At 39.6% G+C, this 27,356-nt stretch overlaps 1 protein-coding gene across 2 annotated transcripts in view; it reads right to left on the bottom strand.

Annotated features, from left to right (window-relative positions):
* The window catches only part of CA10 (carbonic anhydrase 10), a 188,220-nt gene that overhangs the window by 13,514 nt on the left and 147,350 nt on the right, over positions 1-27,356 (bottom strand). For both annotated transcript variants that reach the window (XM_042032381.1, XM_042032382.1), the window contains exon 5: positions 25,994-26,179. In XM_042032381.1, the coding sequence (XP_041888315.1) occupies positions 25,994-26,179 (186 nt within the window). The remainder of the gene's footprint in view (positions 1-25,993; positions 26,180-27,356) is intronic.

The following is a 27,356-nucleotide window of genomic DNA, read 5'->3' as shown; positions in this document are numbered from 1 at the left end:
CATTTTGTGGTACTACTGAATTTCAGTAACACCACTTTTCTGGGGACCGTGCACTCACTGAAATTTTTTGGCTTGGTCACATATTTTTCTTTTTACGTACAACTCTTCACCCTGGCAGCCAAAATAACTTGTGAATTATCAAGGAAATAAGTGATGACATCTGCTTTAGACTAGACCTTCTTTTGTACAAAGTCCCAGAATAACAATGAATTAGATAAACTCATTTTACATAACAAACCAAAATGCTGAGTGCAGAAGTGGGTAAAGGCAAGGGCCAAGTTCTCCTTTCACCCAGGAAACCTGAGTCAACATCAAACTCTTGTTTTGACTGATGGAACTTATGGAAATAAAACCCCTCAGCTATATACAACCACATACAGGATATTTGTCCCAAACAAAGGTCTCAGTGCCTAATGAAGAGAGACTTTTTTTTTCTTCTCAAACCTGTCACTTTCTCTGTGTTGGAATTGTATCCTTCTTCCTTGTACCCAAATTAATTTTAAAGCTGTTTCCATGGTACCATGGTTAAATTCATTAGGTTTATCTTTTTTTAAAAAAAGGTTGACCATCTAAGGAGACATCATTTTCAAAGTTTCTCACATGGAACAGGCTAATTTTGAAAGATTCAAATGAACAAGTGTCTTAAACACAGAATACAACAGGATAAAAAACATAATCCCCTATTAAATTCCCTCTGAGAAGAATTTCTTTTAAGTTGCCTGAAATACTTGTAAACTTTTGGTCTGTATAAAATATTACTGGAGTCTTCCACAAAGGTGAAGCCACATAAGTAAAATTGCTCATATATGAAAATCTCACTTTTCAAATGATGACACTGTATTAAAAGCACATCACAACAAGAGCAGACTTACAATGCTGAAAGCACCCTTTGAGTTTAGGTTGGGTTTCAGGGCCCAAAGACAATACAGAATCTTGTTCTAACCTATTGATTTACTTTGGAAGATCCCCCCTTTAAGATTAATTTGCCACAGAATAACTGATAGCTTTGTTTTCCTCCAGTTACAGTTCTATTTTGCAGGAAAAAGAAGAGAATTAAGATTAATTACTCTCTTTTAGCTGGTGAAAAACCAGAATATGGCCTTGTTCCATCACCCAAGAATGTGCATTGGACCAGAACCAGAACTTTTTAGCCTCTCAAGACTGCCCATGTTCTGCTGCAGCCAAACATGGAGCAATAGGAAACTCAGGGAATTGAGAATGTTGCAGTACTTCACACACATTTTTCCACAGTCCTCTTGGGAATAATAGAATACCCTTCATTCTCACTTGAAGAGTTATAATTGAGTACATAAACATTTTTGATTTGTAAATGACAAGGGAGGTAAAGCATGAAGTAAATGGCAGCAAGGAACAGCTCATCTGTAACCATAATATTTGTATTATGCTGCGCTACCTGATAAACTGTTGGGATACCTCGCTGAGACCAAGCAGACTATGTTTCCAGCACAGCAGGGAACAAAAGCAAATGAAATTGCTCAAGAAGACAGGTTAAATGTTTGTTTTGATTCAGAGTTCCTGTAAGAAGTGTCTAAGATATCATTAAGGAAAATAATTACGCATTTTTGTTTATCCAAAGTTTAATAAAAACAGCAAAAGAAATGTAGTTTCTGCATGGTGGGTGCCCAGTGAGGAAAATAATTTTACTGAGTTAAAAGCTATTAACAACAACAGTTACTCCACTGTCAAAATATAGTTGGTCTTACAGGTCTTGTAAAACCCTTTGGAAAGAGCAGTAATGCCGCATCACTCAAGAGTTATTTATGGCATTAATTTTGTGGGCATGAACAGGTATGAGATCAGTGCAATTTGTGTGACTGACAAAACTATTTTTAAAATTGTCCTAAATTAAATTAAATGTACCTCCTGCTTTGTGGAAAGGCACAGCATCAGCTGTGAGAGCATGGACCAGCTCCTCAGAACCTGTGGTCCTGATCTGTCTTGTTTTCCTGGACCAATCCCTGGCAGTGGTGCAGGGGAATTTTCTTATCTTTGAAGAACAAACCCATCTTCTCATGCCCAGGGTACCCAACCGTGGAATGTTAGTGTTTGACAAGGTGGTATTACCCACATCCTGATTAATTAATCCCCAGATCGGCCTTTTATTCTTTATGTATAAGCTCACAGCAGTGAGGTGCTCTTGCTTTCTTTATACACTGGTAACATGAACTGTACGTGATCACCTGTACTTTCAGCAGTTTACTTTGCATTTTAGCAAACTACTGCAGTTTTAAGATTAAAATTGGTTACAAGATTAACTTTGCTATGTTAAACCAAGGAGAAAAACTGCAAAAAACCAGTTGCTTGAAATAATTTTTTATCTCTGACTCTCTTTGATGTTCTCTTTATTAAAACTGCAGTTACTTAGGCTGTTGCTGACATGTGGTTTGTGCATTGTTTTGTGTTTTTACTGATTTTGACAGTTATTTTGTGATTTAAAAGAAATGTATATAAAGAACTGGTTTAATAGAAAGGCTTGTCATCCACACTTATAGCTATATGCCAGCAATTGTATCCTAGATAAATAAACAATATTAGAATTACTTTTTTACTTAAAAGAATAAGACTAAGAATGCATGGAAAGGACTCATTTTTCTCCTGCTTCTGAGCAGACAGCTGTGCAGAGAAATGCAATAATCATGCAGTAAAGTGGAAATGCAGTTGGGTTAACTACACTTGGCTGCAGAATCTACTTTATTGGAAATAATGGCATGCTTGGAATTATCACTGAAGCTACAAATGGTGTCTAACCATTTCATTAGAGCAGTTGGTAACAAGAACTAACTTGCAGTAAAGGGTTTTCAACAGGGAGCCTTACCCTCAGGTAACCCCAGGGTTCCTTGGTAGCTCGTTAACATGGGGAGTTACTTTCAGCATGTATTATGGCTCCTAAAAATGAATATATAATATATATATAAAAGGATCTGCCATAACCTGCTTTAGGGTTGAAGTAGTTATCTCTAGTTATTTCTAGATGCCATTTGGGCTGCTGACCTGGTATCTTACACTGATAAGGCTCTAACAGAGCCTTATTCCTTGTTTATATGCAACCACTGCAGCTAGAAAATGTTAAAAAAAAAATGACCTGAATGAAATGTAGAAGATTAAGTCTTTCTCTTTAATATTTATATATACTCTGATTTCTTTCCTAAGTCTTACTTTAATTTACTTGCAAGTAGGAAACAAGACTAGTTTAGATAGTATTTAAAACTTGATGTTTCTCTTAAGCATCCCCAGGACTAAAATAAAAACTACAAATTACTGGCTGAGGAGACCAGATTGGTTGTGCATATCTCAGAATTTGCTCTCAGGACTTTCACCTTTGTGCCAGCACCAAAAGATTAAGTAAATGATAGGCTGAAAAAGTAAAAGCAAGAGGTGATGGATTCCTGCCATCCAAATGCTGCTGGAACTGTTGCAAGTGTCACAACCATTTGTACTCTCTTCTGCACAGCAGGAAATGCAAGGAAGGAAGAATCCAAACTGAGCCCCAGAGGTACAGAGGAGTTCCTTGGCTGCTGGTTGCTGAGTGACTCGGGGAGGGTTTTTGACAGGGGAGTCATTGCTGAGCCAGTTGCTCCAAACATGGATATTTTTGGCTGACCTGCCACTCAACCATTCTTGTCACTCGTCGTTAGCAGATGAGCAAGAGCTGGGTAAACATAAATAAATGACACTGCTCTGCAATTCACTTTGTGTGAGGATCAAATTGAAGTTTGAGGCTCAAATGTTTAATGTTGATTATGTCTTGGCTGATGCAGAATTTCACTGCGAGCTGTTATTTGGCACAGACCCAGTCCATCATCTACAAAAGTTGTATCTTAAGAGAGAATAGGGGTAATGTAGGAAAAAAGCCACTATTAGATGAGTCTATCATCATTTCTGGATTCATGCAGGATTTTCTGACTAAACACTGCATTTAAATTGTTTTCTCATTTTAAATACAACAGATGCTCAGACACCATGATGATGAACTCAGTATAAACGCTCCATTTGGTAGATTCAGTTACATAATGGTGCTCTGAATTTCTGAGAGAATTCTGTGTTTCTTTAGCAATCAACCCAGAAAGCAGCAGAAAATGGTTCCTGCATGTCAAGAATGTGGGGAAGTGGTGATTGATGCTATTTCTGTTGTTCAGTGCATTGCCCTGAGACATTGAATACAAAGGACACCAGAGCAGGTCACTGACAGAGGAATTAGCAATTCAAGCCTTCTCCAAAAACCACCAGAGCTCTCAGTCCACCTTGCCAAAGAACCATCTGTAGCTCCATTTCTCTTCAGGGGCTGGGCATGATGGGCAACAGCAGACAGAGACACATCACAGACTGATGAATAAAAGGATGAGCAAAAAAAAGTTAAGAGAATTTGGTCTAGTGAAAATCTAGATCTTACCCTTTTTGTCCTAATTTCATCATCTAGTAAGAAAAAATAAAGTTTAATATACCTGATGTTAACTAACAAGTAAAGGTTAGTGTTAGGATTCCAAACCAGAAGCAGAAATAAGGCAATTATCAGTTTTACCTGCTCTCTTGAGCATAGAAGTGTGTTGTAAATTCAAAATGTTATTTTCCTATTTGTGACAAAAATGAAACATGGGATTTGATATTTTTAAAATGCCAACAATATGTGTATATGAGGAAAGGACAGAATAAAACTGAGGATCTATTTTAAGAAGCTGTTGGTACTGTCCACTGGAGAGGATGTTGTAGCCAGGTGGGGTACAACGTACCTCTTCTCCCAGGTAACAAGCAACAGGATAAGAGAAAATTACTTCAAGTTGTACCAGGGGAGGTTTAGATTGGATTTTAGGAAAAAATTCTGGAAGAAGGCTGCCCAGGGCAGTGGTGGAGTTGCCATCCCACAAGGACGTGCGGATGTGGTACTTGGGGACACGGTTTAGTGGTGGGCTTGGGACTTATAGGGTAACAGCTGATTAAATTGAAAGATCTTTTCCAACAATTCCATGATTTTTTTTTTCTCATGCTCTTCTCTCAAGAGTGTCCTTCCACTTCAGTGACTGGGTTGCTCACCTATGACTTAAGAAAATTATGTTCAAGTCCTACTCTGCCTTTGAGCAGATCTCCCTCCCATCTCTGCCCAGCTCATCACCTCCAACATGGGAATAGTTGCATTTCTCCAGTATCAATATTGTGAGAGGCTCAGATGTAACATTAATGGTGTTGGGGAAAGCATCTTAGTAATGAATGTCATGTTACGGAGTTCAGTCTGTGTCACTGATCCGTGACAACGACAATTTGTGACACATCACCCATAAAAGGCACAAAAAGATCAGAATCCAAATAGTTCTGGCAGGAGACTGTGGGATTTCCACTTGATTTCCAGCACCTCAAAATGTGGTAAGAGGAAGACTTTTAAAGCCTGATAGAAGAGGAAAAAAAATTGAAATGGATATAATTGCTGGTTAAGTTGCTGTTTGAATGTAAATTGAGAGTTCAAACACAAAAGAGTTTGAGAAAGCCCAGTTTGATTCAAAATAGCCAAAAGCATTTCTGGAATGATGCTTTATTGAGTTTTCAGAGGTCTTTTAGGATATTAATGCTGTGGTAGGTGAGATGATAAATTAGAATCAAATTTTTTGAAACGATTCTAAGAAATTTAACACCTGTCAGAGGTGCAGTTTCAATGATTCAGAGAAAGTTGGCACAGATCTGCCCTGCAGGCAGAAGAGAAGTGGGGTTTTTTTTGTTTTGGTTTAAGAATATCCTGGAAGCTTGTTTTAAAGCTAAGGGAAGTGCAAGTGCCTTTTGCTGTTCATGTGAATTGCATAAGAGCAAGTTTCATGTTCGTAATTTAATAGGCAACTTTGAAGTTGAGAAATAGCAAGCAAGAAAAAAACAAGAGGACATGGATTATCTAAGAATATGAGATTGTACAGCTTAAGGCAGGCAAGTATAAAATTATCTTGTTTCTGAATGACTTGAGTGGTGTTAAACTCAGTAGGGAAGATAAGTGATACTTAGGAGCCAGAACTAAGCCAGTTATCTTTCAAAAGTATGCCCTTTAGCTTCCTCTGAAGGCTTTGGTGAAAGAAGCAGCATATTGGCAAACACTGGTGAACAAATGCAGGATATGGATGTGATGGTGGTGGAAGGGGCAGCAATAAAGTCACATCTGCATTTTTTATCAGCTGACTTTCTACATCAAACAACAGAAGTCAAAGCTTTTTTTCCCTATTAGACAACACAGTCTGTATTCATTTGCAGGTTAGTTTAACAGCTGAAATGCTGGAAATACTGGAATGGAAATACCTGAAATGCCAAAGAGATATTTTGCCTTAACGAAAAAAGATCAGGGAACATGCTATGCTCTAAAAACGCTGAATTCCTGAAGAACTGATCTTTGGTTTGTTGGACTTTCTGCAATTAGAAAAGGTGACTTTGGGCAGTGATTCAAATAGAAGTGTTTCAAATTTGTTTTGTCCTGTAGTAAACTCTATTCTGCTAGCAGGAAGCCTGGCCTCAGTCAGGCTGTGAAAGCAGCTCTTTACTCTGGCTGGCAAAGGGCCTTCAGAATGTTCCTGACTGCCATGCAAACAACACCCACTATTCACTTCTTGCTGCCACCAGCTCCCACTGGGAGAGCTACCGACTCCTGAAATAACCAGCTGAGTGGGGATGTTGTGGCTTCCATGGGGGAATAATGTCTGAGTGGGGTGTCAAAGGTACAACCTGCTTCCATCTCCTCATGGAGCACCGTGTCCTTTGGTGACAACACCTCAAGGTGATGAGCAGTCAAAGGTTGGGCTCGGGGGTCTTTTCCAACCTGAATAACGCTGTGATCAGTGAGGAGGGCAGGCAGAGAGCAGTAATGGTGCCTGCCCCTCTCCTACCCCGGCAGCAGCCACCTCCCCCTGCCAGGACACCCTGGGGAGGATGGATGGTTCAAAGAGTGGCTGATGCTCCTGCTGTCCCCAGGTTGGGCACTCCCGGTGCGACTGGAGTGCTGTGCTGTGGTAAATACTCTGGTTCCCTTTGAATTGATTCCAATCCCATAAAATCATGCCAATATTTGACTGTGTTGCTCTTTTTTAGTTGTGCAAGGAATGATGGCTTTATACAAGTAATGTCTCCTGTGGGTTTTCTCTTAGTCTTTCCCCCATGCAATTACTATTCTCCCAGCTGTACTTTCTCCAGTTAGTTCTAGTGCTGTGCCTACCACCTCTTCCTTTATTTAATTCCTTTGTTATGTACCATATCCTCTGGTATGGCTTTTGCACAGCGAAAAAACCCACGCTTTCTCAGTGCACAGGTGAAATGAAGCTGAAAATTGCTGCAGATAAAAATCCAGCTCTTTGAACTGTAATGGTAAGAATTCTTCAACCGAAGTAGACACCTAATTGAAGATAATGTTGACTCTCTCTATAACTTTATTACTTTGTCAATCTTACATCATTAAGCATGTATTTAATTTCATTATCCTGCAGTAAACAGTTTGTTGTCGAGGTGATATAGGCTGGTTTGTGGTGTCTGTAGGCAAAGCTGTGTTTTACTTTAAATGCAGGTAGTGCTGTCTTTAGCTTTTGAGTTATGGAGCAACAGTGTAATTATCCTATTACCTTGCTAAAACATCTGATTATTTGCCAATGATGTGAAAACCTGAGAACTTGAATGTGAGAAATTCAAATAGGAATGGAGCTGTTACTTTCTTTCACTGACACTTTAACAATATCAATATGCCAAGCCGTTGTGAGGAAAGGATTCCATGTGGAGCTGTCAGTGAGGGACTACGTATCAGTAAAAGGATTCATAATAAAAGACTGATTTCTGGTTTTAATAAGCTTAATATATATGCAAAGTAAGTTTTTAGCTTTATAATTCATTTAAATATATATGATTTAGTTTTACTGCGTAACAAATTATGTGTTCCTGTTCCTCTAGCCTTTGCAAAAGCCCATTATCTCAAGTTTAAAGGGAGACACATAGAAAGAAGGCAAAGAAAAACATCTAGTTCTTCCTACTTTTAAAAAAAATGTTGTAGAAGTGTGAGGCCAGTATAAATTCAGAATTCTGTCTCCAGTGTTCCCTGATCTCCTCAAGTCCCTGAATTCTATTAAAAATTGCTGGTTTCTCAGCAAACAGCATGAAGAGTTTTTCCTGGGAGAAAGGTTTTAATAATTAAAATTAGTCAATACTGAAGCACAGAAGGTTTTTTGATCTTTCTCAGAAACTGACAATTTCCAGAAGGGGGAAAAAAATGCAATCTCTCTTATAAATCACTTTGTGCAGAACTGGGAGTCAAGTAGAAGAAATTTGCTGCAAAAGAAAAGAGGGCAACTCACCAGGGAAATAGGTTTGCTCAAAACAATTGTGAGTTTGAACGTCAAGGTTGAGATTTTTAGGACATTTCCAGAAAAAAATCTGTAAGATTCTCAGGATGAGATGTAAAAATGCATTTGTTAGTACTTCAGGGCATTACGTCTCTCAGCCACATAATATAAAGTTGCTGTTGGCTCTGGTGCTCCAGTCCAAATTTCAGTTTGTCTGCTTTCCCCCTGCAATTCCAAATAACTCAGCTGTTTTATCAGTCAGTCTGTATTTCTGCACAGAACTGAGGCTACCCACGTTCATTTAATAGACTGAAATTTTGCTCCCACCACCCTTGTCAGCTCTGACAGTGTCAGCAGAACAAAAGATGAAATCAAAGCCATGCCTGTGGCTGTCTCTGCCCAGCAGGGCTGGATTCCCTTTGAGCCCTGCTCTTTTCCAGCCTTTCCTTTAATGCTGCCTGTGCCACTCAAGCCGTGGCGTTTTCCTTGCCCATGTTCAGACCCAAATATTCCCATTTTTATGAACACTGAACCTCTCCCCTGTCCTTTTCTGACCCATTTCTTCCTGTCACTTAAAATCTGTCATTCTTCCAATGTTAGCACTGCAATCCAGCTGTTCTGTCCCCCACTGTGCATTTCCTAGAGAGGCAAAATGGTCCCTAAATACACCCTGGTTTCCTGTCTCAGTGGGGTTCAGGGGTTAGTGAATACAAGTCTGAGGCCAGGCCACTGCTTTTCCAAGGGGCTGTCACAGTGGGAAAGGGCAGTGATGCTGCTCTGCCACCTGCATCACTCTGGGGATGTCACAGGTAGCTATTCCAAGTGTTTCTGGAAGCACAGAAGAATCAATTCAGGTGCTCTAGCAGGTTGCAGTATCTCACCTTTTCTTTGTACAGCTACTGTGTCTTTGCATTCTGAATTTTATCTCTGTTGCTGCAAAATTAGAATCAACAAATTTCAGGAAAAAAAAGCTCCCAAATGTTGCATTAACTGTGTTATAAAAATACTGTTTTATTTTATCATACAAGGGGGGCAGAATTAATGTACAACCTGAATGTACAGACTGATTCTGTAATTCAGCAGAATTGATGTTGTAGCTGAGAAAAACCCCAACCTTCTGAATTACTTTGACTTGTTTGATTCACCCTGTTTCATCTCTCTCTGTGGCAGATCAGATGAGACAGCAGAGAGGGAGGACAAAAAAGACTGTCTGGGCAAGCAAACTAAGAGATGCACAACCAGCTTTTTTGTTCCCACGTCCCAACTTTGGAGCACTAAACTTCTGCATTCTGTAATTTTTTAGCAAAGTTTATTCTGTGTAATTTGAAGCACCACAAAGTACATGCACTGTTTTGGAAAAGAAGTAAGTTAAGAAGACAACAGAAGAACTGCTTTTAACTCAGAAGATAGCTGGGAGAACAGGCACAGGCTTAATCTGCTCATACTCTGACTAGGGAGGCAAAAGTACTACATTTATACTCTTGATGAATGATGTTCTTGTTATATTTTCTGGAACTTCTGATTTTTTAGTAGGGAACACTAGAAAAGAACATTTTTTTAGCATCTTTCATGTTTATACTGTACTTTACAAATGAAGTACACAAAATTCAGTAAGTAATAGAGGAACACCTTGGAGCTGGGCATCTGGCAGCTGTCACAAATCTTGGTATCAGGAGTCTCATGCTTGGGACAGGGACAGATTATTCTGCAGGCTGAGGTGATTGGAGTAGTTTGCTCACAGACCTGTGCAGTTTTATACACTCATCATATTTATACTGTTACTGGCCAACCAAAGGCCTAGTAAATAAACAATTTAATAATGAAAGTAGATCTAATTGGACAAGGTAATTGCTATGACTTGAAAAGACCCAGATAAAACCCTCCAGTCCCTGGGGCTAAGCTTGGATTACAGGTCACTGTTGGAGGCTAGGTGAGAAAATGTTCTGAGAGTGATGCTGTGGAACAGCTCCATTGCCAGTGACTTCTGCAGGATCTGCTTGTACCTTCCAGGAACTCTCAACAAAGTACCTTTGACCATGCAGGTCAATCTGTATTACAAAAACAAGCTCTAATCTTAGTCCAGACAAGACACCAGAGGAAAGAAAAGCAGGAATGAGGATGCTGCTGCCATGGCAAATTCCTCTGCAGGCAGAGATCAGGGCAGGTGAACCAGCAGCTGGGGTTCTGGCAGCTCCCCAGACTCTCATTTCCCTCTGGTTCCTCTACTGCTAATAACAAATGGGGAGAAGGGTAAAGCTACCAGCAGCAATAAAGGGAAAAAGAATCTAGTGCAACCTGTCTAAAGCAGGAGCAGCTCACATTGCTTCAGAAGAGGAGGAGGAGGAAAATTTTTCATGAATCAAAACACCAAAGACAACTTCTTAATAAACAAAGGAAAATATTTTCACCTAACCAACTATTAATGGTTGGACTGTTCATTCAAACCAGCTCAGCATTCACCTGCTGCTGGTTTTATCTCACGTTTATGTATGTATGCACACTCACACGCTTTGTAGCTCTCACTGTGCTGATCATTTGAGAAAATTTGGCCCCAAAACTTGAAGGCTGATGCATCACAGCAGGTAACAGACTTCAGATTACAAAGGCTGTGCTGTTTTTTTCTCAAGTCATTGGCAATAGTTTTACTGTCTGCAGCTGGAGGTGTTCACCCAGCCATATGTGGCTCTTTACATACAGTGTCACTGCTGTGAATGAGATTTCCAATAGGAATTCAAATGAAAGGGAAGCATGTTGTTGTTACCCTAGTGCAGTTTGCAGAAACTGGTGCAGCTCCACTACCCCACAGATAGATGGTGTAAGAAAGGTGTACAGATGAAATGTGTGCACGTTAAGGATTGCTTTCTTTGCTTCATTAACAGCAATTTGATAAACAGTTGTTCAGGTACAGGTCTCCTGATTAGAATCAAAATGTGAAGACTGTCAAAATAATTAAATGGTTCAATAAATCTGAGGTATACATCCAAAGAAAAATTACTATACATTTAGACACATTTAAAGAGGTATTCACCCCATCAGCATTCCATGAACTTTGAAGACAAATCTTGTAAATTATTTTTCACTGCTTCATTGATTTTTAATATTGTCAACTGCTTATGGCCCTGCAATTCAGAAGTACTTTGGAGATCTACTTAGCTTGGCATATTTATTATGTTACAGTCTTCTCTACCTGGCATTGTTTTTATCTACCTCTTTTTCTATATTTACAAGTTTGGAAATTTAAATAGTTTAATAGGTGAGAGGCAGGTTCAGGTATAGATGATAAAAGGCTTTCTGGGTGGCAGAATATTGTGTATATATGATGGGAGGTTCATGACTGTTCTCTGCTGCAGTTGGATGTTGCAGTTTGCACAGTGCAGTGTCTTGGGATGATGGACTTTCACTGGAGCAGCAACACTGCAAGTTCTGCCTGCTTAAGGTGTCCATCAAGAATATAAATGGAATTGAATAATAAAGGAATGATTTTTGAGAAATCAGGTGGCCAAAATTTTTGGGTCTTTGCAAACATCACGAGCTCTCATGTCCTGGTCTTCACCCTGCCATGCCTGTTGTCCTGAGTGCAGTTGACTCAGCCTCTGTCATTTATAAACCTGGCACAATAATTACCCTGTGAGGTAATTGATAGTTAATGGAGAACGTGCTAATAGCTGTGAAGCCAAAAGCATTCCAAGGGCTGTCATTAGTGTCTGCTGTGTGCAGCCATCAGCAGTTCCCAATTTCCAAGGGGACCATGACATGACAGCTTCCAGCACTGGACATCTCTGAATTAGGATTTTGGTTCAGGCCCAGCTCGAAACAAAACAACGAACTAAAAGGAGACAGATGGTCCCTTCCAGCTCCTCACTGCACTTTATTTTCCTCTTCATAAACATTAAAGGACAGATTTTCAGCTGATATAGGATGATACAGCTCAGTAATTCTGTTGGTTTTCTAGAATTCTCTTCTTAAAATTCTTTTATTTTAAATGATGTACATCTTTAGATTTAATGATGGTCATTCACTTTGAGTTATAAGCTGCCACTTTCAAAGCACAAAATAAGGAATACTATCTCACAGTACACAGATAAAATTGATCTACTCCAAGCTGCCCAAAGATTGTTTGATGATCACAACCAAAATATTGATGAATTTACAAGATCATTTGAAAGATGGATGGCATCAGAGAACTGATGTGATACTCTTTGCTAGGAAAGAAGCCTGTGTCTTAAAAATTCTCTTTTCACCTTAATCTTCTGGTAATTTCTTCAGTATTAGCAATTTCTAGATATTTCTAGATGCTTTATTATTTGGTAATACCTTGTGTACATAAAATAAGAAAAAATGAAATTCTTATAAAAGCTCACAGTGGGGTTTGCATTTTAAATTTAGATGCATTTAAGTATTTTAAATCCTAGGGACTGCATCCTGTTTTTTCTTGTATTGTGACCCCCATAGTTTTTGTGCTTCTGACAGTAACAACTGCACTGCAAACATACATCCCAAATTACATCTGTCATCATCCCCATGGTTTCACTTATTTCCAGGGGTTTGTTGATGTATATGAAGATTTGTGGGGATAAACCCCAAATATGCTGCCTGACAGCTCAAAATTCTAACAAAAGATTTCCAACTTTCTTTGAAGCATTCATCTTCAATACTGACTATATCTAAAAAATAGTGTGGTATTTTCAAATAGGCCACATTTACCTTTTTTTTTTTTTTTTTTTTTCTCCCTGCCATTTTTCCTTTTATCATTTTCCTGGATTTCTGAAAGAAAATCCTATGAGAATAGAATAGACTGACATTCATTAGAATCTGGAAGAATAAGGGTGTTCTTTTTTTTTTTCTTTCTAATTAACTGCCCCAGGGAATGGCTCTACCAGTCAGGAGGAAGAACAGTTCCTCTATTGTGCCTTTTGTGACTTAGGAACAGTAGATGGGGAGGCTCTAAGCTATAAATCAAACAGTGAAAATCCTCTTAACTGAACACACCCTTGGGCTTCACACAGAATAAGGCCTTGCACTAATCATAAGCAGAACTAGTTGGGATTTTTTTTTGCTGAAACAGGGTTTTGCTGGAAAATGCTTATGTGTCAAAACCAAAGTACCTTGTGGAGGGAACTTGATTTCAAAGAGATTTTTTTCTGAAAGACAAGCAGAGACTATCAGAAACCTCCCTGATTTCCTGCCAGTTCATCTTGTGATTTATCCAAGAGCCTGCAGACCTGGTGCCTTCAGGAACTGGCTGGTTTTCCTGTGATGTCCCTCCCCAAGGAAGGGCTGAGTGTGAATAAAATTATGTTTGTGGGTACAGACAGACTCTCAAAGGGACAATCTGGGTACCAAGAGCATGGGGGCTTTAAGGCTCCCGTAGAGAACTCTGCCTTACACTGGAATTCCTGGGGTTAGGCTGTGATTTGCAGCCTTGGATGCACATGGAAATATTCCTGCCTGATGCCTCTTTCATGGCACTAATTATGCCTGAAGCAGTGAGGGTCAGGGCTGGGTTGTACAGTTGAAACCACAGCAGCACCACCCTCCCAGGCTTGTCCATGAGCCACCTCACTGGAAATATCTCACTGCCACCACTGCTCTGAAGGTAAAATGGAACAACATGTGCCAAAATTTAAAATAACTGAAGCAGTCTTGGTGCAGTAATTTGTATTTTCAGTAAAATGTGCTCCACAGGTCAGTGCCACAATACTCTTCAGAACAGCCCACAAGCCCCAAAGCCACAATACTCACAACTGGGATGAGAGCTCTGTCTGGCCCTTTGATTATTAGTTTTTGTCTTTGAAGTACAGGCACATTCTGCTAAAGGAATGTGTGGTAAAGAGGGCTTCAGGTTCTGCCCATGGTGGATTGTTCTGAAAATGTTTTATGTGTTTTTAATGTTTTTATTGGTAGCATGTTTTTGTGATATTTTATTGACCCTTCCCTGGTTTTTTATGTGAAGAGAACAAGCAATGAACACTAATGTGCCTTCTAAAGCACTTGACAGTGGTACACTCAGTAGTACTAAGAGGTCTTTTATCCTTTTCTGAATGAGAATTCCTTATTTCAGGCAAGTATGCTAATTTATCATTTATGCACTTTATCATAAGATTTTTTGTTCTCCCAAAAATAAAATAAAAAAGAGGATAAAAGTTTGCTTCTTCTGGAGAATCTTAGCAGAAACCCAATTTGAAAGCCATGCTCATCTAATGCCTTATTTAATGAATTTTAGTGCAGTGCAAGTACTGCATTGAAGTTTGGTGGATTGGGGCAGAAGGAAGAAGTTGGGTCTACACAACCTCACCAGGTTATTTCAGTCTTCAGGGAGGCAAAAGAGCAGCAGGTGGTGAGAACTGGGTGGCTGAGCTCCTGTAGCCATGGATGCTGTCAGATTAATTCCTGTGTCAGCATGGGAAGTGATGGGACCATCCCCACATGCTGTGCTGTGGACATGGACTTCAAAGCATCATGCTGGGCTGGAGGTGCTGTGTGGGACTGATAGCTCAGGCCTTGATCACTCTGTGCTTTGATTGTCAGAGGAAATGGGAAGGAAATTGCTAAAGGTGAGAAGAGCAAAGACTGATGTAACAAAATACACCAAATAGATACTGTTCACATTGAACCGGCCTCAGAAAATAAATTTAAAAAAAAATCTATTTTCTTTATTCATAGGAATTTTGCATTTGAGAGAATGTGACAGCTGTTTCTGGCCAGTCCTACACTGAAAGTTAAGCAGATTAAGGCTGTGTTGCCAACTGGTTCTGTTATTAGCAGAATTTCCAGGCACTATATGGTAGTGGCATGTTCATATTTAGATATGAAAAAGTAAATAAAATTTGAGATGATAGAAAGAGATGAACTGTAATGAACTTGCCTTTTCTAGCTAAAATCCAGAACCCTCTCTGCGTTTGATAGAACTTTCAGAGTAATAACTTGTATATGGTGCTTTTCTAATGTGCCTATGGCAAATCATCAGTGACAAAATGTTTTCATGGCAAGTAGATTAAAAAACCCCAACCAAACCACTGAAAAGTAGCTGAACATAATGAATTAATTCCTACTGAATTTTAAACCACCAAATCTTGGCAGGTGTATGCTGTAACATCCAGTTAGTTTATACAAAGATAAGAATGCAGACAGATAAAGGTGAGATTTTAAAAGATAAATGAAAAGAAAATTGACTTGGAATAAATGCAGTTTAACTTTGTCAATTTTAATTCTTCACAGTGTTAGCACTGATGCTGTTGTGGCTGCTATCACTTGCATGCTATTTTAAAAGCAGCTATGCCTGAGAAACTGTTCTAATTCTAATTTTAGAAAGACATGCTTCTGAAATGATAACAAAACTGAATTTTGCTTCCCTTCATTGTTTGTAAAATATCCCAATCCATTATCTATCACAATTTTGTCTCAAGAAAACAAAATGTAGAAATATTTCCTTCTCTGTCTTTATTGAAATTACAGAGATGGCTAAAATGAAATACCTCAAATTTAAAGTATTTTGACTTTCTGGGAGGCACTGCATGCCAGGAAAGGTCTGCAGTGATGGAGGAAGGTCAAGTCAGTATTCTAAATGAAAACTGTAACTCTGCCACCTCCCAGCAATCCCTGAAAATGTAATAAAAAGGCAGCTAGAAATTACATGATTTAGTTGGCTTTTTGCTAAGATATTAAAAAATGTGTCATAAGAAACTGTTAAATATAAAGTAGTAAGGGACAAAGATCTACCAAAGGAGTTGCTGAAGCTACAGAAATAATTGGAAGGTCAGGGAGCTGATAGTGAGTGTTCCCAGCTGCCACTGTGTATTAGGAAACAGGGATTATTACCAGGGAGGAGGGAGAGGGGGGAGCTGGAGCTCCTCCTGGCCTCATTCGTTCCTAGAGGGATGCAGTGCTCCCCCTCCCCATTCGGGTCCCAAGGCACAGTGACCAGCACATCCATTTGGGATGAGGAAAACCTGCTGTGGCTGCCTCCTGTGCTGTCCTGGCTATGGGAACGAGTCAGGAATTCCCATCTCCCACAAGAGGACTCTGCCAGTAAATTCAGATTGTTCAGAATTAGGGTCACGTTCATTGTCTGAAGCTCTTCCATTTTCATAGAGTAAGATAAAAATCACTAAAGATGAGTTTCCAAAATGACTCCCCGCTGTCTGGGTGCAAGGGCTGGGCTTGCTCTCAGAATTAGTTGGGTTTGCTCCCACTTAGACATTTACTGAGACAGACACTTGTGGGGTGTGAGTGCTCAGCACCAAATGGGCTCAGGAGCTTCACTGGATCCTCACTGTTGTGGCTCATCTGTCATAAACTCTGGACTCTCCTATTTATTATCTGACCACCAGCATCCCTCATCCAGCTCAGGGCTACTATCAGTGAGGACAGACTGGCCTACCAGGGGTTTCTGTGGTCTACACAGGTACAGAAATACCAAATTATAGTTTTACCCCAGACCAAAGTCTGTTGCCTCCCAGGAGGGTTTTGCTCAGGATAATGTTTACAGCAACTGCTCACTGTTTTTTATTGTTTTGCTAAATTATAATAATAAAAATGCCTATCATTGCTTTTTATTTTTTTCTGGGTTGTCCATAGTAGCTGCAAGAGCTTTTGTACAGGTTGTTAGTAGGATTGCTCCTTTCTTTGGAATGTTACATTAAATATATTTGGGGAAAAAGTTAAGGCTTACAAAAAGTGTAATGGAAAACTGATTACCAAGTGACATAAAACAAAACCCATTTCAAAATGTGCATAGTTTTTTGCCTGCAGAGGTAAATTACTCTTTAATTAAAGAAGAGTCATCCTGTAGCAAGTGAAGTCACCCCAAGCAAATGATAATAATTTGGAATGAGGCAAAGTGAATACTTCAAAAGTGACACTGGAGGTTTAGAGTGCTGAATGTTTTCATGTCCCAGTGGTTTAAAAGAGCGAATCCTACAGCTGCTACTCTAGGCAGAAAAACTCCACCTTATTGCTTTATGATGCTGGATTTTAAAATTGAGGCACCAGAGGGATTTAGATTATAGTCAGTGACAGACTGTGCTCTCAGTACATTGACACTCTCTTCCATTTCTCCCTCCCCTCTTAAAAGAGAACAGTTGGTAACCAAAAAGTAAACACGTGCAAAAATATATTTATTACTAAAGGAATCTGTTTCACTCAGTATCTAAGAAATTCAATATTTATTATTCCATGAAGATATTTTGCTGTTTCACATGCTACATTAATGAGCTGGCATTGTCATAAAGCTTGGAATTTGTTTGGACAGCTCCTGCTAATGGATGGAGAGTTCATAAGATTCAGGAAAGTAGTTTCCAACAAAGGGAAGTTTTCTGGCAAGAAATGCCCACATATGTGTAGATAGTGAAATACAACCCCTCAAAAATTCTGCCTGTAGAGCTTCTTGTAATTCAGTGTATAGCAGACAGTATCTAGGGGGGCTTGTATCCCCAAATCCTCAGAAAGCAAGAGACAGAAAGAAAAAATGCTGGCCCCCAGAAATGGAGCTTCTTGTATCAAGCACCTGGAATTTGCTATGCAGAATCCAGGAATAATCATGTGCTTTAGTAAAACATGGAGAAATCCAGGGAATATGGATGCTTTCAGGCTTTAGTGAGCAAACAGAGAAATGTTTCTGGTTCTTGCTAGAACTGATTTGGGAGTGAATGTCCTGTTGCACATCAGTGGAAATGACAAAGAGAATGTCAATGCAGTGTAGCAGCTGGTACCCAAATTCAACAGCCTGGCATTCAGTGCTTGAGGGGAAACTCCCTTAAATACCATACACAAAATTTTCAAATATTTGAAGACGCTTTCTAGAAATCAGCTAATGATCTACAGGAATCAGGTGGCTTCTGTATTGTTTGGTTGTCTGAAATTAATGTATTCAATTATTCCAAAAAGACTTAGTGCAATTTTAGCATGACTAAATAATCAGAATGATGATGTACTAAAAGACTGCTGTAAAGGTTCAATTTCCAGATGGTTTCCAATGATTGTTTGGGATTATAAAATTAAATTACTGTTCCTTTCAATTATATGTTATTGTCAGTCTTTCTGCTAAAAGACATAAATACATAATTCTGCCCCTGTATCTTTTTCTTAGTTTGTATCCAGGAAGCCACAGCTGCATCAGGTCCAATCCTGATTCCTGTTGGGGCAATAACTGAATTTCTGGGATTTATCCACCAAGAGAAACACCCTATTAGAAATTACTACAAATAAAACCATTTGACTGTTCCTGTTTTGCCAGATCTATCATAAAATGCACACTTAGGCCTGTAGTATGCACTGTAACTTCTTCCCTTGAAAAGAAAAAAATTCAAAAGCCTTATTTGTATTTCCACTGCTAATCAAGTTTTAGAAAGGCAAAAAAATAACAGGAATGCTATTTATGATAGGAGAAGCTGATTATAGATGAAGTAAAATTCTTTATTGCTGTTATAAAATTTGGTCATCATATAACTTGATTTGTGTAATTAAGGGGTTTTCCTAAGGGAAGGATAGAGCAGTCTATTTCTAGAATCTAATTTTCCTTTAAAAATGGCAGTGTGGCTACAGCAGCACTAAATGTAAACCCGTGACTGCAGGAGTACTCTGGTACTGCCTGGCAATGTGGCCATTCCTATAAAAGTGAGTTGTACTCACTGTGTATTTTTTCTATTTATATATTTATGATCAATGATTTATAGTTGCTACACCTTTGGTTGATTTTAGAACTTCTCCTGGCTATTGAGGTTTGGGATTTTTTATTTAACAAGTGTGTATTACCCATGGCTTGAAGATGACTGTCTAGCCAAAAAATTACAGGAACATAAGTTAAAAGTCAACTACTCCAACAAAGTTAAAGATGAAACTGCTTTTGAAGGTCACTAAGGATTAAGATTTATTTTTAGCATGTAGTCAGTGCAGGAAGTTTACAGCCTTTTGATGTAAAATACACCATAAAAATTTCAGCTCCCTGTTCCTGGAAAGTAATCTTTCTTGTGGGCTCCAGTAGAGTAGTTCAGAAGGAGAGGCCTTCTTGGTAAGAAACACCAGCTGCATTTTGTTATATTATCAAGCAGTAAAAGCCCATTTAATTTAAAACAAAAAATTGAACTTGGTTTGAAAAACACAGTAACCCTGTATGGGCCATTCACTTAAGAGTTGGACTTGATGATCCTTGTGGGTTCCTTCAACACAGAATATTCTGTGAATGAGTGTCTTTTTGGACTTCAACCCTGCTTTTTGTATTGATATTTGTATTGATACAATTGATATTGTATAAAATTTTGGGTGAAACAATCTGTAATCTTTAGTGAGGACAGAGGTGCATTCTTACAACGAAGCACATATTCATGTCCCAGTGATTTTGAATTACTCATGTGAGCAGTCTCCCTATACTTTAATGATGACCATACTACCATCTCTCCCTGCTTTATATGCTGTTCCTATAGCAATTTAATTCGTTACCCTATTGACTTTCTCCTTTGAAGCTCAGCATTAATCTGAAGGTTATAGAGATTTTACTAAGCCCCCCTTCCATTAGACACATGTTCCCTCAGCTGGTACTTTTTTCAGAGGCTTATTTTTCAACATTAATAAGCATTGGAATACAGTAAACTTCTCTTTTGGCTGAAATATTTAAAAATGACCTGCACCACTTCCAAAAGAGGCTCCAAAATGTAATACCAGTGGCCTGTGGCAACTGAAAAATCTGAATTTTGAACTTCCTTCTGTGAGCTATTGGCAGCAGTGCTGGGGTTACCTGGTGTAGTAGGGGCTGCTCACAGCTGGCTCTGTGAGCACCTGGAGGAGTGGGGTTAGAAGAAGCAGGTGATTCCCATCTTCCTCCTCAATGGCATCACTATGTGATTTAATCCTCCTCCCCTGAAGAAGAGGAAGGATGATGTGCTAGTGCAATCTGATTTCAAGCTTTTCCTCTATAAAATGACACTACCATGAGGTGTTTTGGTGAGGCTGTTTGGAACCTCACATGCAAGTTAGGGGTGTACAGAGGGTCTCAGTAACAGAGCCACTGTTTGTGATTTAACACAAAATCTAATTCTGCTGCAGGGTGGATTAAACTATCCCAGCTGGCTGGCTGGTTCTCATAGGCTGTCTATCTGAAAATATCCCAAGTTGGGTTTACAACATTGATCTCCCTGATAAGTAATCCTTTACTATCACTAGAAGTCCCCCACTCACACAGAACACGCCTGCAGTTAAAGGAATGGCAGTAGCAAGAGGAGACTGGTGTTCCTGAACTTCCAGCTTCTCCCTTGTATCCCCGTTTTCTTGTATTTTGGTGTTGGTTTCCTCAGCGGCTTTTAGCAGCAGCAAAAGGAAATCTCAATTCCAAATTATGTGACAGCAATACATGTCCATTTATTTAGATCGTGTTCTCACTTTCATTTTAACTCTTCTGAATCAAATGAAATAATTGTGTGTTTATAATCAGTCCATGGGTTTTTAGAAGGGTGGGCAGAGAAGAAATATTTTTTTTTCATGTGTTGTGGACTACAGTCTCTTGTTTGAAAGTCTCCAGCCACTGAGTTTGTGAAAAGTGCATAACCCCAAATAATTAAGCTCCTTGACTTTCTGCTGTGGCACTGATAAGGCTGCCAAAATGCACAGCCACAAAGTGATTGGAGGTCTCCTGCAGCACATTTTTCATTTTTATGCTTAGGAAAAAAAATTGACCATAAAAATGTTTTACGACTTTGACACACGGTAAAGTTAAAGGGTGCTTTTTCACCATGAACCTTTTGGAAATGGTTACCTTTTTATTTTAACAAGGCAGACAGTGCCTAAACTACAGCACTCAGGCCAATTCTGCTGCTTGAATGGAAAATGGTCTTTTTCATTAAATGATATAGACTCTGAAGCATTAAAACCTGTTTTGCATAGAGGCATTAGGCAGCAGACACAAATGACTGGTGTCTCAGTTGGAGACTTTGCCTAAGCCAAGACTTTCTTTTAATCATTATAATACAGTAGGATGCTCCTGCAAAGAATAAGGAATTAAAACTCACTCCAGTCCATACCATAGGGACAAGTAAACGGTCCATTTATTTATTTAAGCATTCCAAAGCCTGCCTGCCTTTCCATGCTACCAGTGCCAAACATATTGATAATCTGATACACAGTTCTAAACTATTTAAACATTAGTTCAGTTACTCTGTCTACTAAAGTGATAACTGGGGGCTAAAAGGTAACCAGATTATTGTAGAGATCTCTCTTGACAGCCTTTAACACCTAGTTATAAGCTAAAGCCTGGAAATTACAAGCCTCTTGGTATCATTCAGTGCACAGGACATTGTGAAGCAATTTGCTATTTGTAGGCTGTTTTTCATGCCATGGTACCACTCCAGTGCTCTCCAGCTTGCTCTGGGTGCCTGCGCACTTGCAGAACTAGGCAATAAAGGACCCTAAAATAAACTACTTCCTTAGTGTGGACATCAGGTAGGATTTGTAAAGGACATTGCAGCTGGTTCAAGGTGTATTTGGGCTGTTTAAAGGCTTCTGCTTTGTCTGGACTTGGATTTAATTTAGGTCTGAGCCAGTCTAAGTTTGGCAGTGCTGGGAGGGAGAGGTGCTGCCCTGTCCCCTGCCCTCTCCCCAGGCCCCCCTCTCTCTTCAATGTCCTGACTCTAATATAACTGGGAGACCTCAGTGAAAATGAGAGGAGAGACATGGATGGGAATGGAGGAAAGGAGCAGCAGGAATAATTCTGATTGTCATCTACTGGAATGGATCACCCTTCTTGGGTAACTTGGGAATTGCTTCCCCAGCATAACCGAGGTTTCTGGAAAGCCCACAGAGGGTCTGTCCAACACAGCTCGGACTAGCAGTAATGGGGTAGTGCCCTCGGAGCTCAGTGTGCAATTAGCAGTCACACAGTGCAGTCCTGCAGTGATTTTTCCCTGGTTCCTAAAGCGTATGTCAGTAAATATTCACTGCTATTCTTACCTGCACCAGCTAAATTACACTAATGAACCTAGGCAGTTATTTTGCTTTATCCCATTTCCACTGACAGCGTTATCCAAGGCAGGAGTGAATAGTAATTAGCAGCAAGCCTTGAAAGCATCCATGACATCACAAAGACACTCTCCCAGGAAGTCAGCTGGCTTGTTTACAGCTTTCCCCTTCTCGTCCCTGGGAGATGTAGATGTTACAACCCCCAGTGCTGAGGGCTTGTGGAAGATCACTCATTTATACAGGCAGCACTTGCACGGGTGGACATTCAAATAACTCCATCAGCTGCTGCCCTTCCCTGGAAATCTGCAGCCATTCAGCACCATTGATTTGCATCTGGGCTTGCACTTTGGAACAGTGTGTTCTAGAAGTAAGACTTAACTGTGCAGGTGTACACTTGACTTAATAATTAATGCTTGACCTTGCTGGAGCTCACCTGTCCATCTGCCCAAAACAGCATTTGCAACCTTGAAAAACAAAGGACAGAATTAAGGTCAGTATCTGAAAGGAAGTCATTGAATCTAAACTCCTCTGTCTGCTCTTTGTCTGTGCTCTGCTGTTAGAGAGATGCACCTCCGCAGTGATCTGTCCTGTCCTAAGAGACCCAGCTCTAGCTACCAGGACTGTTCAATCCTCTGAAGGTGCTGAGCTCTTTCTATTCACTGCAGGAGGAATTCAGACAACAAGATGAACCCTGCACACACTGTAGATCCAGCTGTGCCTGACTGACTGACAGCAGTTTCCACTTAGCTCAGTTTTCTGCTTTTATTAAGAAAAACTTGAGGTCTCTGTTAGAAAACACCAAATATTAATAGTACTTCAGAACTCCTATTTTTAAAACTAGAAGAGCCTAGCTAATAACAATAAGTATTGCCAAACAATGTTCTACATTTTTACATTGTAATAATCTAGGACTGATGCATTAAAAACTTAAAAGCTCTTTGTCATAGGTTAGCATAGCTCCGGAAGTGATTTTCTTGCAAAGAGGTGCTTACAGCTTCCTCCATGACCTGACAGAACCTATCAACTGGCTAGTTTGAATATTGACAATTTTTTAAGCCACTTAAAAATTCTGACCGCCTCTGTGGTCCACATTTAAGAATGGACAAACCCTGGGAAGCCCTCTCTTGCTTCTGGTCTTGGGACAGGTAACTGGGCCCGGCCCATGTGGGCCTCAGTCCTGGAGCCGATGGGCCCTGTTCCACCCGCAGCCCCCCACATCCCTGTTACATGCAGACGGCGTGGCCCAGCTCCACACCCCCCCCTCCAGTGTGGCCAAAGATTCAGCTGAAGCTGCCCTGATGTCCGGCAAAGATCACGTGAGCAACAGCAAAAGCAAACTCCAGTTGCGCGGCTGGGTAAGATTAACCCTTTTAGTGCTGTAAGTTTCCTCCAGAACAGATGAAGCCTGCAGACATTAAGTAAAGAAAGAAGAGCTGAAAACCTGAGGGAGGAGGAAGAGGAGATGCTTAAAGCTGAAATTCTGTTGTAAAGCTATGGTGGTGATGGACTATGATATATCAGAGTACCCGTTGTAATATCACGACAGATGGGGGGTGGAGCGTTCAACTTGTACTTGTGAGCAAAAGCACCTGTGCTGGAATAAGCAAATGCTGAAGCAGCTGTAATTTAATGAGAAGTTTGAACAGGGAGAGATGGAAGTGATGAGGACCCTTTTGCTCCAAATCGGAAGGAGAAGACCTCAGTTCCTAGAGATGCTCCCAGAGATAGCCCTAGAGATGAAGATGATGAGGACCCTTTTTCTCCCAGGGAAGGAGGAGGGCCTCTATTCCTAGAGATGAAGATGCTCCCAGAGATGAGTGAAGAGAACTTTTGTTTTTGAACAGCTCATCCTTAAAATGGTACCCCAGTAGCTCAAGACTGGACCCTCGAAAACAGTTGTGGGAAAAGCTGTAAGTCGGGGGAAGGGACTCTCACATGCGAGCAGAGAACCAACCCAGGGAGCTGTCTCACTGTGACACTGAAGCCATGAGAGAACTTCTTGTGGAGATGTCTCCATAGCATGAGCAAGAGAGACTCCTCTCCCTAAGTGAACTGAGAAAGGTTACTATAGAAGTGGTAAACTGACTGGAAATCTCAAGGGTTGTCTTTTTGCATTGTCAGTGGGAGAAGGGAGTAAGGTCGGGGGAGGAGAAGTGGTCTGAAGGTTTAGTCTGATTATTTTTTCCTTCCTTTTAGGTCTGTTAATAAACTTCTTTATATTCTTTTAAGTTTTGTGCCTGCTTTGCTTTCCCCTAATTCATATCTCACAGAAGGTAAATAAGTAATGAGTATTTTGGACCAAACCATTACACTAAATTGGTGTTTCTGCCCTGTTCTGTTTGAACTGAACCCACTACACTCTTTTAAAAGCATCTGAAATGGTGGTCATACATCACAAGTGCCATGGTATGTTTCAAGCAGATTTTTGCTTTCATGCTCAGTCAACATTTTTTTTGTTTGAATATTGGTCTTGTGTAAGTCTGAACAGCAAAGCAAAGACCTTGTTTACTACAGAATCCTTTACTTCCAGCCCTTAAAGGAGCAATACACGATGAGTTCACTTACAGAATTTAACAAAGGCAACCAAAATCAGTTGTGTAAGACATTAGAAATTTCACAAAAAAGCTGCCAATGGCTACATGTACCTTATAAAACAAAGCCAATGATTACCATCAGTTCTAACACCATCATTTGACAATTCTACAATTAATTTCTTACTCTTAAATAACTGCTGTTGCTCAGTGCCAAAGAAAATGCCACACATTACTGACTCATCACCAGTCTGTGATGCATAATACAGATGTTCATTTGATTACCCCTCTCTGAGAAAATAAGTGCTTTACAATGAAAAAGCTGTTCTTTTTTGGTATTCTGAAGGAATGGTAACAGAGTGGCTTTAAATATAATCCCTACAGTAACACAAGAGTTATTGTGAAGCATTATTTTGAGCTGTGGAGTTGGATGCTGGGTAGTTCACAGCCCAAGCTGAAGGAGGATGGGGTACTGCCAACTTCACACATCTCTTTTATGTGAAAATGTCCCTATGTGAGGAAAATGGAAAGATCCCACCTTGTTTGTCCCAGAAACTCTGCAAACTTTACAGTACATCTTGTAAAAGTGCTCCATCTAAGCCACTAAAATATTTTTCCAGCAAGAATAATGGGCCATTCTGGAATAGGTATCAGGATCATGAAATGATGGTATTTCCTGGGACAGTTATAGATATGTATTTAACATACAACATGAGTATTCTGCCAGGACTACACAGGCAGATAACATTATTTCTTTAGCAGAGTTCCGTGGAGTCATTTCCAGAATCAAGTATCATCTTATTTTTGCATGAATCAAAGGCAGAATGGTACTCAAGGTAAAGTGTTACACACCAGTGAGAAGCAAACGTAGCACTTCTATGGGAATTTGAAGCACTTCCAGCATTGCTTTGTGGTTAATCTCGTATTTGCCTTTACAAGAGACATAAAGACCCCATCCAAAGAGACCTGATTACTTTGTAACTAGCACAGATGAGAATAGAGGGTGTCTCTATATACAATAAACACAGCAGTGTCATTTGCAGATATGAGTTACAAAATTTGCAGTGCTTGGTTAAAAAAAAATAAAAAGCAATTCCCTGATTTTCAGAATGGCTACGGGGAAACCATTTTTATAGATTAACTTGCAAATACCTTCAGGCAGAAATAAGAGGTGGGTAATTGCTAGTGGTACCTCCCCCCAGCGTGACATACCTCCCCAGAGAAGGCCTGGCCATTGAGGAGGTGCTCTGATCCCTGGCTGTCCTCGCTGCCGAAGTGTAGCCGGATCTCCTCCAGGCGGTGACTGTAGGTCATTGGGCCCCCCGAGATGTTCACCAGGTGCTCCTTGTCTAACCGCAGGGACACGTGTCTCCCTGTGTTGTACATTGTCCCACTGACCTAAACGGAGTGGAGGGGAGAGAAAAAAAAAAGGAGTTTTTCAAAATAACTTGCAAATCTTAGAAACTGGAGATTTTGCTCTTTGCACACCTTCACTCAAATGCAGTGATGCATCTTGGGGTTGTGAGATGAAATAACCAACCTCAGGTCACACTTCAATTTCTGCTTTGAACCTTATACTGTGTATTCAAATATTTTGCTAAAACCCTATGTACACATTTTAGCCGTGGGCTGATGTGGTGGGTAGGATTGTTGCACTTCTAATTAAGTAGGTTTTTAGAGTACTTTTCATGCCAGGTCTGAATAATGGCTTCATTTCAAAATTTCTGCACTGGAAATGGGAACATTTCAGCTGACATAAATTATTAAAGTACACTCGAACAAATCTGAAGTTTAATTTTTTCCCCCTTCTTTTAATATTTATAACAAAGTTACTCAAAAGTAAAGGTGTTGCAAAAAGCAGAGATGCAATTATTCATTAATAGGGAACTCTACTCCTCCTGGAGCTGCAGGTAAAAACTTTCACTGTCTGCCCATGCATGTCTCTTTGTTTTGTTATGAATATTTTATGTGTACAATTGCCAGATCTTTTAGCCAGAGAAGTGCAGAATTAATTCTGATTTGATTATATATATCTAGTTCCTACTACACATCAAACAGCTCCTTGAGATTCATCTTTATTTTTAAAAAGGCTGAATGTTGTGCTTCATTTGCAAAGTGATTTACAGCTGCTGTAATGAAAAAGAAAATGATTTTGGAAATTTTTCATATGGAATATAATTCTGTCATGATTTCCACTGTCTTAGAAAAAGTTTTTCAATCAAGAAGTTCTTTAATTTATGCCATTAGAAAGTCAAATATATCAGTTTGAGTTAGAATTATGATTTATTTTAAAACATTCTGTATGGATACAAATGTACACTTGAATAACATTCACTTAATGTAAGAAGTAGAAGTGTAGCAATAATATGCTTTGTTGCATTTCAATTTAAAATTAAAGACATGACTATTATGTATTATATCATATACTACATCAGTACTATGGTAATTAACATTGCAGCAGTGTCATTTTATCTATAATACTAATTACGGAGCTTAAATGACCTGTTTTCTTGCACAGTATGTTGTGCATAACAACAACAGTGTAACAAAAAGTTACACTGAACAGACTGTGCAC

This window comes from Corvus kubaryi, unplaced genomic scaffold (genome assembly GCF_017639235.1).
Source record: "Corvus kubaryi isolate FWS band 111438036 unplaced genomic scaffold, C.kubaryi_AGA036_p1.0 37353, whole genome shotgun sequence".
Taxonomy (NCBI): domain Eukaryota; kingdom Metazoa; phylum Chordata; class Aves; order Passeriformes; family Corvidae; genus Corvus; species Corvus kubaryi.
This window is presented reverse-complemented; position numbering and strand designations above follow the sequence as displayed.